The sequence below is a fragment of the Balearica regulorum genome, chromosome 3 (genome assembly GCF_011004875.1).
Source record: "Balearica regulorum gibbericeps isolate bBalReg1 chromosome 3, bBalReg1.pri, whole genome shotgun sequence".
NCBI lineage: Eukaryota > Metazoa > Chordata > Aves > Gruiformes > Gruidae > Balearica > Balearica regulorum.
The window spans coordinates 63,641,062-63,654,178 of record NC_046186.1 but is presented as its reverse complement, the minus strand read 5'-3'; the positions used below and the strand labels follow the sequence as shown (position 1 = coordinate 63,654,178).

The following is a 13,117-nucleotide window of genomic DNA, read 5'->3' as shown; positions in this document are numbered from 1 at the left end:
GAGTATAATATATCAACACTAAAACTTAAAATTTCTACTAATTTGTAATTGGGAATTACAATTTTAGATGCATATGCATTCACATGTGTGCAGCTCCCCTTTCCATGTGAAAAATTATACATGTATGTAAGTGCAGGCTTTGCTGGAAGGCTTATTAGAATGTGTACTCACATAAATGCTTTGCTAAAGTGTTTGTCAAAGCAGACGGCATAAAAGTTGCCACTCGGCCGCATATGTGAGAGTGTGCCAGTATGTCTGGATGAAGACAAGTAAAAACAGAGAGAGGAGTCTTTATTAAGCCACATGTAGGGTGGCAGGCTGCTCTGTGATCAGGTTGGAATATGAAAATCCAAATGAGAATTCAGGTGCTATCTTGTATGTATTTGTCTGACAGGAAAAATAAAAGTGGAACTCGAAACCTGTGTAGCCTTTTTACTGGTCTTTTGGTCTTATTTACATGCCAGTGCCTTGTCACAGACACATAGGGATTACCATGTTGGGATAAGCATGTTGGCAACATACCTTGTAGACAATAAACCTGGCCTGAGGTCATGCCTGGGTTCGTGTTTTGTGAAACAAAGATGCTGGAACCTCTGAACAGCGGATCTGTGTCTGGGTTCAATGTGTGTGAACTTAATAACAGTTACTAATGGATATAAGATTAACTTGTAAGTGCGAAGTTTGGAGGTCTGCAACTTGGATATGTGATTTGAAAATGTAATGTGAATACATTAAAATTTGGTTTAAGCTAGATAGAAATAAAAGATATTCTAATCCTGTATGAGCTTGGGGTTTTTGTGTTGTGACCAGTGCCTCCTTTCCAGGTCCCTTTAGAACCAATGCTTTTTTCTTTTTTTTTTTGTTTTTCTTCTTTGCTACCTAAACAGGAACCTTAATGAATGATAGAGGAAGTTTCTTTTCTTCTGCTCTGCAACATGACCATTCTTGTTAGCCCAGAAAATGTATAATTAGAACCAAGAGTTGAATACTGGGCTAAAACTTTAGTAATTCACAAAAGCTAGGACACTTTGTTACAAAGGGTCAATATGAATTTTTCTGTGCAACCAGCATGCAGAATTGGCTGCTTTACCACGTAGAGAAATTACGGTATAGTGAATCTTGGCAGCAATTATTATTTATCTCTGCTTCATGGAACTAATGCTAATGTATGTTTCTATTCACAGAAGTTTTTGATAGGAAAACACTTAACCCATCTCTAGTCATTGAAAGAACTCATAAGTGCATTTCCTTCAGTGTTACTATTTACGTGTTTAAAACTTCACTTCCATCTAGCAATCAAAATACCTGTTTATAACTTCGCATAACAAGAAGGTGATATATGTTACACAGATATGAGGAGAAGGGCTTCTTTTAAAGGTATAATATCCCAGCTCTGAAATTGTGAATTTCAGATGTCAGAACTTTCATGCTATAATTTGAAGGAGGAAAAAACCCTTTGTAACACTTAAGTACAGCATCTATATATATTCTGTAGTACTAGTTCTGGAATGAATTATATGTTGGCTGCCTCATCTCTTAATACGGGAATACTTCTAAATTAATTAAAAGTATGTTTGACTTTTGAAAAGTCTTTGCCATGTATTTCTGAAAAATGTTATAAAAAGGTTATCAAAGTGATTACAAAAATTCTGATACTCAGAGGGTTCTAAGTGCAATATTAGATAAGTAGAATGTAAAAGTGTTTTTTTCTATATACAGAACTACTTACAACTGTTTGAAATTTTTTTGTACTTTGAACGTAGTTATTGCTATGCTGGAATTCATTAAGGGAGTAGGTGCTGTGAGAATCCAGAAGCTTCTGCCTCAGACTGCATCAAATGTACTGAACTTTCATCATTAAGCTGTATGACTATAAAGTATGATCATATATGATGCTTTGGTAGAGTATACATCAAATACTAAACTGTGTAGTCCTTCCAGATGGTTGTCTTTCAGAATTTAGTTGAGATACAAAATATATCTTGTTGTGTGAAAACAGAACAGAATTTTAAGCCACTGTTCTGAGAAAAAACATGCAACCTTTTTAGTGAACACATAAACATGATACTGATAGTATCTAAGCCATAAGTGGACTAAGCTGGAAACTTGTCCTTTTGTCTGCAACAAAGACTGACAGGCAGAGCTGGACGCCAAAGTGGTGTGTATTTTTTATGCTACTTTTGTCAAGTCTTGTAAGAATCTGTCCTGCAGGTCATCTTGGTTTTGGTAGATTCTGAAATACCATGCTGGCTTCTGGGTTTTAGTGCAGATTGGGAAGAGAACAGTTCTATAGTAACTTACTATAACTTCTACCTGAAGATGGACAACTGGAGGGTTGTAATATATTAAGTATTGAGGACTCTTGCTAAAACATTGCCAAGTCTGTGAATGTTTTTGGCCAAGTACAAGGCGATGCCCCAATGTGTCTGCAGGCTGAAAGAGCTTTTTCACTTGATCATGCCTGCAATACAAAATTTTTATCTACAGACTATCAGAGGAGGTACTGATGTTCTTTAATCTTTCATATGTGTAAGAAATTTGCAGTATTTTAAAGCCTCTTTTTCACTAAGTTCATAGAATTGCCTTAAGTTTTTCCAAAAGAAAACTTGCAAATGAATTGGAAGCCATTTTTTTTATACTGTGCACACCATGGTTCAAAAAAAGTATTAAAAAAGGCAAAACCACTTAATTTTATTTCTTATTAAAAACAAAACTGTAGCTGAATAGTTCTTAGGAAACCATAAATAAGATCTGTTTCAAACTGAATATGAGGAGGATGCTTGTGTGTTTCTACTTACGAAATCCAGGATGAGCCCAAATCTTCAACACTAATTAGTTCTGGACACTCGTTCTGAAAAAGAATATATTAAAATGAGAAGCTTAAACGAGTAACACAAATACAAAGAGCTATTGAAGAGCTTGCATGTAACGATTAAATTGACTAGAGCTCCTCAGCTTTGCAGGTTGTGCAGGTGGAGATGAGTGAGAGGAAGGTTGTGACAAATATATGAAATCATGAACAGTATTGGAAAAAACATTGTTTCTCACATCTGAAGTGGGGACCTGCAGTGAAGTTACATACACAGAGTGCTGTGAAGGCCAGAAGTGTACATGGGTTCGCAGAGCTTTTGGGCAAATTCATGAAGGAGAGATTCAGCAAAAGCTGTTGGCCCAATGAACCAGTGTTACTACCAGCTGATGCTGAAGAAGTTCATAAACTGTTGAGTGATGAAGGTGGAAGGGCCCACAGTTGAAAAATTGCTCTAAACTTATGCACCTTATCTGCTACAGTTTACTGTTGAAAAAACCTGAGGATGGATCTTTGCTCTAACACAGCATAATTATTCTTATGGAGTATATATACACAGTATATATAAAAGTTACACTGACAAGTGTGTGGTACTGTCATGTTATTTATGAGTGGGTTGTGTGGTAATTCTCTGTAAGAGTTACTAATATTTCTTTTCATTATGTCAGATTAGTCAATAATTTTAAAAATCCATTAAAGTTCAGTTCAATTTTAAAATTTTTATTAGGGTTACTTTTTTTCCAGTTTTGCTTTTACAGCAATATCAATTCAGAATCATATGGCCTGCTGCCTGATAGATTTTGGTTTTAGTTTATTAGTTATCGTATTAGTGGAGAACATGATCCTGTAATGTAGGCAATCACTTTTCTGAGGACCTGTGCAGTACATTCCACTGGAGTGAGGGCTTTTAAATTAAATAGGTGCTTTTGAATAGTGCTGTATACTTTTTTTGGATTCCTCTTCCAGTATACCTCTTCAGAATGCTAGGATAATGCTTTTCTTACTCTAGGAAATTCTGTTGCAATTATTACTTTAAACATAGCTACTCCCAGCTGCACTTTAAGGGTGTGTTTTATGAGCCATGGTAGAACCACTTTTGGATCTGAAATCCTATTACTCTGTGTATTTCATTTACTGGATACAAACTTTTCTTATACACCTTTTTTTCCATTTGCCAAGCAGATACTGTTGAATCATGATTGCATAAAGTGATTGTTGATATGAAATGCCTGAAGCGTTACTAGAAGCTTTGTGTAGGTAAAATAATAACATATGAAAGTTTTGCCAGAATTTTACTTTGTATGTCTTCGAGAAATAGTTTGTTATAAGGTTTTGGAAATTATAATGAATTTTGTTGTCAATTCATTATATTTGTCAGTTTTAATTAGGTTGCCTGTGTTAGAAAAAGTTGAACATGTAGCTGTTTTTTCTGTGGTTTGTTGGCTGTTTGTTTTTGTGGTGGGTTTTCTTTTTTTCCCCCTGAAAATCTTACAAAGCAGGTCAGATCCTTAAAATCTGTATTTTCCTACATTAGAATATTCTTTGCATAGTAAGAATTTTTTTTCTATGCATTCCTCATTTTTAGCAAACATCAGATGAATTTTAAAACAACACAGTCAAAGTAGATGTAAAAGAAAGGAAACTATTGTCTGTATTTTGTAGATGAAGGAACTTTTTGGCACGGATGTGACATGAGTAGTTTCACAAACACTGATCTGCAGTTGGTTACTCTTCAGTAATTCCTAGTCTTCTCACACTTACCCAGCCAATGAAAGAAAATAAGTAAAATATCTTGCTTTTACTATTAAGTAAAGGTCATTGTCTAGTTAGACAATGTTACCTTAGAAATAGGTAGAGCATTATAAATACGCCTTCCAGCTTGGCAGCAATGCTGCCTGAGCCTCCTCCACAGTGACATCTGGTACCAAAACTCTAAAATTCTTCACTAGAGCGGTAGCTAACATGGAACATAAAGAGACTCTGAAATGGCTCTTTGTGGTAAGACTGTACTTTCAAATTTGTATTGAATTCCCTGTGTATGTAATTTAGTTATATTAAGGACTTTCTTCTCTCTCCAAGCTTCTATTTAGCATGAGCAATTGTCCTTGTTTTGGCAGGGATAGAGTTAATTTTCTTCCTAGCAGCTGGTGCAGTGCTGTGTTAGGGATTGAGGATGAGAATAATGTTGATAACACACTGTTTTAGTTGTTGCCAAGCAGTCCAGGACTTTTCAGCTTCTCATACTGCCCTGCCAACGAGAAGGCAGGGGGTGCCCAAGAAGCTGGGAGGGGGCACAACCAGGACAGCTGATCCAAACTGGCCAAAGGAATATGCAATATGATATGATGTCATGTTCAGTATATAAGTGAGGGGTGGGCTGGGAGGCAGGGTAGCTTGGGGTCTTGCTGAGTGTTGACTTCAGGTAGTGAGAAATTGTGCTGTTCATCGCTTGTTTTGTTTGGGTTTTTTTACTGTTGTTGTTGTTATTATTATCTTCCCTTGTTTTGTTTTGTCCTATTAAATTGTATTTATCTCAATCCACTTTTTTTTTGTTTTCCCTTTTCCATTTTCAATTCTCTCCCCCATCCCACTGGGAGGAGGGGGAGTGAGCAAACGGCTGTGTGGTTGTTGTAGTTGCCTGCCAGGTTAAACCACAACAGCAACAGATGTGAGGAATTTCTATTTCAAACTATTTCTCTACTATTTTTTATACTTTCAATTATAAAAGTTAATGAGGACTTGTGTACATCTTTTGTTGGATACACAGATTCCTGTTATCATAGGGAGTCGTTACAAATTTTACTGTGAATATGGAATTTAAATCTTCATGCTTTCAGCCTTTTACTCAAGTGAAGTGACATGTATGAATCTCATTAGAGTATCAGGGCAGTAATACCTACATAGCAATGATCTTTCATCAGTGCTGTAAGCACAGATAGCTGTCTTTAATTCTTGCACAATATTTGCTGACATTACTATTTGAATAGAGGTCTAAAGTAGCTGCATTCAGATGTGATGGAAGATTTTTTTCCACTATTGACCTTTTTCAGCATTCTATTTCTCTCAATGGCTTATGTTTTATATAAAAGATATGTCAGACACAAGAAATGAATGGCATTCGTTTTTTAGCATGAAACTATACCCATCATAGTAATTTTACCAGAGGGTAAAATAAGATGGTGTTAAGCATTTATAATGTGTGTGGATTTTACTGATTGGTCCTTTAATTTTATTTCCAGTTTTACACTCTTACGTTTTCTTGCCATAAACATTTGTACGCTGTTAAGGAGAAGTTACTCACTGTTAGTTTTCTCCCTGCTGAACAAAGTAAACAGGGACATCTGAGTAGTACTATGTTTATTCAAATAGTATTTTAGAGCAGTGAAATCAAGATTCACTCATGCAGGTAAAAACCAGCAAATTATATCTCCTGCCAGCTGGCTTATTGTCACTAAGGTGTGGAGAAAGCAACTTTTAAGAACTTCTTATGAAAGAAAATGCCATAAATCTGCACTGAGTCAATTAATAACATTATTGACAACTTTTTTTATTAATGGTTATTGGGGCTGTGATAGAGTTTCTTGCAACATCGGGTGCAGAAAGGAACATTGATCATGGCTGAAATACTGAGATGCTTTAAACTGAGAGTTAAATAAGGATATACAAGATTAAAACTCTAATAATGTTTTAATAAAGTTTCACAGATTCCTTTTATTTTTTGTTAGCTGAGGAAAGAAATTTGGTTTTCATTCAGATAAAAGATACAGAAAATAATTTTATATCTTTGCATCCAAAAGTCCTGCTTATTCTGGGGAAATTGTCTTTTTTTTTTTTACCTTTCTGTCTTTATGGTTACATTACAGTTAATCTTTGGAATAAGCAAGTGAGGGCTTGTCAACATAAGAAATGAGATTATACTTTTTGTTTGAATGCATAATTTTAAAAACAATTTAGTGAAGTGCAAGCCTGGTTATACTTTTTTTTAGAATAATAGGAATGATAAGGAAATTTTCACAGAACTGTATCTTTTCTTTTTTAACATATCTGTGAAAAACAAGCAAACAAAAAATAATAATAATTAAAAAAAAAATCTACCAAAAAAGGATTTCATATATGATTGAAAAAGCCTAGATTCTAACCAAATACTTGAGGAGGGATGGAGTCTGTGTGGTTACGTGATTACTTGAAACTGTACTGGTACTGTATTTAGAGTCATGTCCTAATGTCTTTTACCAGCAGGTACAGAGGAAGAGGTTTCTATATGTATTTGACAAGCTTTGAGTCAGAATTATTTCTGGTGTCTGTTTTCCTTAGTAGGAAGAGAAATAAGATTGTAGGACAAGTATCTTTGGGTGTGTTTTGTATGCGACATGGATTACATCCACTTTTCATTTGCACAAAAAAAGAAATTTTTAAAATTTAACTACTAAAGTAATTAATTTTTTTAATTTTTTTTCCTGGTCATATATTTTTTTCATGGCAAGAATCATAACCAGCTGCAGAAGAGGTCACGGTTTACATAGTAGTCTACTTGGCTCTTACTAAGCAAGACAAATCTATTTTTTTACTGTTATTGGTGATGATATTGGCCAATTCTGCTAAAATATGTATATCCAGGCACGTTCTTAACCTGAAATGCCAGTTTTATCCAATCCAATAAAAGTCATACTCTCTGTGCTTAATGGCTGAGTGAGTGAGTCTACACAACCTGTGTATAACTGAGCCTGTATTTAACTGTTTTGTCGTGTACAAAGAATTTGTATTTCCTTGTGGCTGGCTGACAGATACTTACTATTCCAAATGTTTATAGTAATCTTAATTTCTTCTTAACTTTTTTCTTAAAGACCAAAAAAAAAAAAAAAAGAAAGCTTTTGTGGTAAGCCTGTAATTGAAATGCTGGAACGCTCTGGCAGAACTAAGGAATTGGTTATATATAATTACTGTGTGATGAGACATATGATCTGTAGACAATGGCTATTTCTAAACTGTAGCATCAAGCACTTTCTAGCTTCAATTTTCATATGTATGCCCTGGTCACTTCTGGGCTTCAATGCGGAAAAACAGTGGAGCACCCAAGTTATGAGGGAACTATATTGCCGTCTAGATGAGTTTCTGATCTGGATAATCAGAGTAAGAGGATTGTAGGGAGCATCAGGGGAACACACTTGCTTCAGACAAGCAAAGTATGTCTGTAGGTTTTGCCTATGTGTAATGGGATGATATTTTATTTTAGCTGTCTGGTTTCCCCATGTAGTCTAGAAGTTACTGAAGAGCAGAATAGATTAGCCTCTTAAGTGACTGCAGGACACCTACTGCAATAGAATCCCAGCCTTCGTTGGAGGAGTCCTAATGCTACTGTCACAGAAATGATTGCATTTTTGCATAGATGTAAACTTGATTCAAACTTTCATTGCAAATTTAAAAACTGTAGTACTGTACTCCTACTTTAAGCATTATTGCTGATGTATTTTATTCTAGCATTGAGAGAAATAGCAGAAGTTGTGTTTTGTTTTTATTTCAAATTTAGTTGTCAGCTTTGAATTCTGTGTAATCGTAGTTTAGTAATGTTTTTAAACTAGTTTTAAAAACAGTATCCTAGAGGCCTAAAGTTTCAAAAGGGAAGCCTAAAACTAAAAGAATAAGAGTTAGTATAGAACTGGCCAACTTGATTTGACTTGCAAGTATGTATGGAAATGTCGATTATATTGGTGGGTAAGGTCATCAAATTGCATTCTCAGGAAAAAAGAGAAATTGTTATTGTCAGCTTGTCAAGTCTTGCAGTATTCTGTTTTTTGTCTCATGCAATTCACTTTTAATGTGAAAACTAGTTCCACTGAAAATGTATATTTGCATAATTTGCATAGAGCTACCCTAACACAAAAAAAGAAAATGCAAATCAGCTTCATTAAACTTGGCAAAAATTAGGTAGGTATCCTTTTTCTAATAAATGAATGTTATAACTCTTAGTTTTCGTCAATTCGGGATAGTAGTAAACTGCGTCTTTGATAAAGCTGCGGTTTGTGCATGAAGCAAGCGGAGCCTGTTGTGAAAAATAAGAAGATTGATGGTTGGCTATCTTAGCCAACTTTACTCGTTGTAAAAGTATTTAGCAATGCCTTCCCACAGCATGCATTTCAAAAAAAAAGATTGCTTCACTCTGTTCTGTAGGTAGTCTTACGTCTGTCTGCTGTAGAAAGTAATTATTCTTCGTAGGACAGTGTACTTCACCTGGAAACAGTTCTGCTGAATCGTTACTCCTCACTTATTAACTGAGTGGTTTCTTCTGCTGTTACAATGTTGTGAGACTTTTTCCTCTTTGGGCCTTTTAGAAATTTAAATAATACCTAAGAGCTAGTGGCAGAAAGGTCATTAAAACACTGATTTTGTGTTTACTTTGGATGGGCAGTCTTTTATAGCTCACCTGCACGGAGCTTCACTGCCATTAAGGGGAGGAATGAATCATTCCTGTAAGACTGCTTAAATTTAAAACTTTCTTTTTAATATCACTTTTATTAAAATAGTTTTTTATCTTGTTTTTAAGGAACTGGAGAGGAGGGAAGAGTTGTAAGATAGAACTTTGCATTTTAAAAAGGCCGATTTTCTTAAATCTTCGGGAGTGTACATTCAGTTTTCTAATGTACATGTCTATTGCATTTGATTTCAAAGCATGCTGTTTGGCATGTGTAATTGGGAGTATTTGGGTAGTACAGCAGGAAAATAAAGTGAAGTGAATTAAATGCTGTACAGGGATAATTTACATACAGAGTTCCATATCTCTCATATAATTCCTTCAAGCACCACAATCAAGGCAAGTTTCTCCTGATATTTTTTTCCCTCCAGGATGAACGAGGAAAGTGTCTGTTAAGTGCTAGTTTTGAATAGTTTGCTGTGTTTAGTTTGATTTCTATAGGCTGACATATTCAACCTGTCTTAATTCCCTGATATTGTCTGAAAACAACTTTTTGATAGCAAATTCAAAAGAGAATTCCATGAGAATACTTGACTGGAAAACTTAAGTTTGTATCACTGATGGTGTAGTGTGCACTCAGCAAGAATTTCATGCAGGGAGGAGATAATCTCATTTGTCTTACTGCAGAAAGGCTCTCCCTAGAGCCAACAGCGGATAAAAGATGATGCAAGACTGGAAAGCTGAGCTCGTCACCTTTGCAGAACACATTATATGTCTGCGTTTAGGTAAACACACATGCTAATGGCTTTCCACTATATTTGTGTGTATCAGAGAAAACTCTGTGTTAATGAAACTTAGTCACTTGCATGTGTGAGTGTAAGAAAAGTAGATTGATTTTTGTTGTTGAGGAAGAACAGGCCTCTCCATTCTGCTTACATTTCACAACTACTGTTTACTAACAACCAGCTAAATTTGTACACTGCAGTACAATCTAGCTAATTTAATGTGGGGTTTTTTTAACATGTTCAGCGGTTGATCTGATTTTCTGTGTTGCTTTCTGGTCGGTTTTGGAGTACGGTAATAACAATTGCGCGCAGTTGCTGAGAGACTATTTGACTAGCTTTTATTATAAACTTCTTTCAGTAGAATTACATCCCTATTACTATACAAAAACCAGCTACATGAAGATGAAGATCTAGTGTAGTAATACAGAGATCATAGCAGATATCCTCTATGGCCCAATCAAGTTACTCGACACATGTTTTTAGTGCTACACTACCTGCATCCCAGTACACCTGCCAACGCCCAAATATTCTGCATTATTGAAACCTGTTGAATTGTTTAATATTTATTAAATGACAGAAATAGTAGTTAATAAATGATATCACTTCTGGAAATAAGCCACTGACTTTAAGATGTCTCCTTTCTTTGAACAGAATTTACAAGCCAATTGAAAATTTGCAAAATGTCATTGTTCTGTTTTGGCCCACAACTAAAGGATCTGATCTAGAGTTTACTGAGGCCAAAGGAAGTGCTCCTCTGAGTGAGGGCCTTTTAGTGGGATTAAGTGACCATTTGCACTTATTCTAGATTGTGAAATAGGCTTGACTTTTGAAAGGGTCAAGAATTATGGTTTTATGTAAATAGCTCTCAAAATTTTAGCATAGAAATCAATTTTGTTTGAAGAAAGTTACAAATACTTTATTTAAGATCTGTTTTCCCTCCCCTTTGCCTGTATTATCAAGGCAGCCAGTGAAAATAGGTTTAACAAACAGTAAAATTCTCAGTCGGATCACATAGAAACCCCTAAGATTGTCGTATCTTTTACATAGGCTGTATTGGATAATATGTCAAGAGTAAAGTTTGGGAAAGGTTTTTGCTTTGTGACAACTGCTTGTATATCAAGAAACTCCACAGCAAACCAAATTTTAACATTATCTTTGTTGCTATGGAAATTAGGACTGCAGATACTTCTTGTTTAGCTTACATAAAGGAGGTGACTGGTGTGGTTTGTGTTAGGACTGATTTAAGAATTTTTTTGTCTCTTATTCTAATATTGAGTAATCTCTTCATAGATGTAGTGTAGTTTCAGTACTCAAAAATGAGAAGTTATGTTTATAAGTTTATAACCATATATAAATGTAATTTTATTTTTATACACTAAGATGCAACGAAATGCCAGTTCAAACAGTTCTATTCCATTGTTTGCACTGCTAGAGTTTGTGTCCATATGTAAACATGCAATTGGATTTATAGCTGTGTCAATAATTTTTCCAAGACTCTGTCTCCAGTTATTCTAAAAAACCCCAAACCCACCCCTCATTGAAATTGTTATTTATCATTGAGTTGAGTCTTAATTTTTTTCCTGGAATTTAATAGTTATTAACAGTAAGCAAATATTTCTCTTATAACTATTGCATCAGTAAGTAACCCAGGAAATTACACTTCACTTTCTGATTTGTCTTTCCTATTACAGGCGAGCTCAAATCTCTTGCTTCCTGCACCATCATTACTGTCACCACACTCTAAGCTAAGACTGCCAGGCACTCTAAGCACTCCAGTGAATCCTCTGTATTCTTTCACTACTAAAAGTGGTAAGTTTCTTTTTTTTATTTCTCCACTCTCTGCAGGGAATGGGTAATGACTTTCATGAGGATTTTTTCTGCCTATATAAATTTTGCTGTGCAGCTCTTTCAGGGAGTGTCCTGGTTGCTATATGTGATATTGTTTATAAAGTGCAGTGTGATACTGATACATGTTCCCTTGTAATGCGTTTTTTCTTTAAGCCATAGACTTATTTATAAGTGCTGTAAGTTCCTAGTATGAGATTGCTAGCTTTTCTTAACTTAATATTCTGATAATATTTTAATACTTACTGTAGTATCTTAGACACTACAAACCAGTCATATTTTTAAAAGCATATGCATGGATATAAGAAAACAGTAATAAGAAAAGCTGTTTACTTAAGAACCATAGTGTTCAGTAGTCTGTTTGCAGTTATGTTTAATGTATTTTTGGGCATTTGTTTCTAAAGACATTTTGTATTGAAAGATTTTGAGAAAAAGATAAGCAATGAAATTATGCATTTTTGTGATGCTTTGCTCGTAATATCTGTTGCATTGCTAATCACAATATTTAATAATAAAATTGATAATTTTCTCTTTTTTTGGGCACCTGTAAAATAAGACTGACAATTGGAACCTTAGTTTTGAAGTGGATTTTTTTTGTTGTTCTTTTATATTGAGAGTAAAAAGAAATCCAGTGGGAGGGTGGAATATATCATAAACTAAAAACAGATAATAGAGATTTATCATAGAATGGTTTGGGTTGTAAGGGACCTCAAAGACCATCTAGTTCCAACCCCCTTGCCATGGGCAGGGACACCCTCCACTAGACCACGTTGCCCAAAGTCCCATCCAACCTGGCCTGAACACTTCCAGGGAGGGGACAGCCACAGCTTCTCTGGGCATCCTGTTCCAGTGCCTCACCACCCTCACAGTAAAGAATTTCTTCCTAATATCTAACCTAAATCTACCCTCCTTCAGCTTAAACCCATTACCCTTTGTCCTATCACTACATGCCCTTGTAAAAAAGTCCCTTTCCAGCTTTCATTTAAAATGTAGATAGTAAAGATAGGAGTAGTCTCTATAATTATATAGAATTATCTCCTAAGGGCAGACAATTTTCTTCACAAATCAAGTTACAATTACTTTTTCTGAGCGGTGGGGGAAAGAGTCCTTAGCGTGGTCTAAAAATTTGACCACTAGTTTCAAGATTGCTTTTAGTCATTAATGCAGATGGCCATACACCAATAACTTCTGTATTTCCATTTTTCTACCTTAATGGAAGAGTTTAGAGCCATAATAATATTCATCCACCGCACAGCAGATGCTTACTGT

At 35.2% G+C, this 13,117-nt stretch overlaps 1 protein-coding gene across 7 annotated transcripts in view; it reads left to right on the top strand.

The window, feature by feature from the left end:
- AHI1 (Abelson helper integration site 1) overlaps positions 1 to 13,117 on the top strand; it is a 101,088-nt gene that overhangs the window by 40,158 nt on the left and 47,813 nt on the right. For all 7 annotated transcript variants that reach the window (XM_075748163.1, XM_075748168.1, XM_075748165.1 and 4 more), the window contains exon 19: positions 11,695 to 11,812. In XM_075748163.1, coding sequence (XP_075604278.1) covers positions 11,695 to 11,812 — 118 coding nt within the window. The remainder of the gene's footprint in view (positions 1 to 11,694; positions 11,813 to 13,117) is intronic.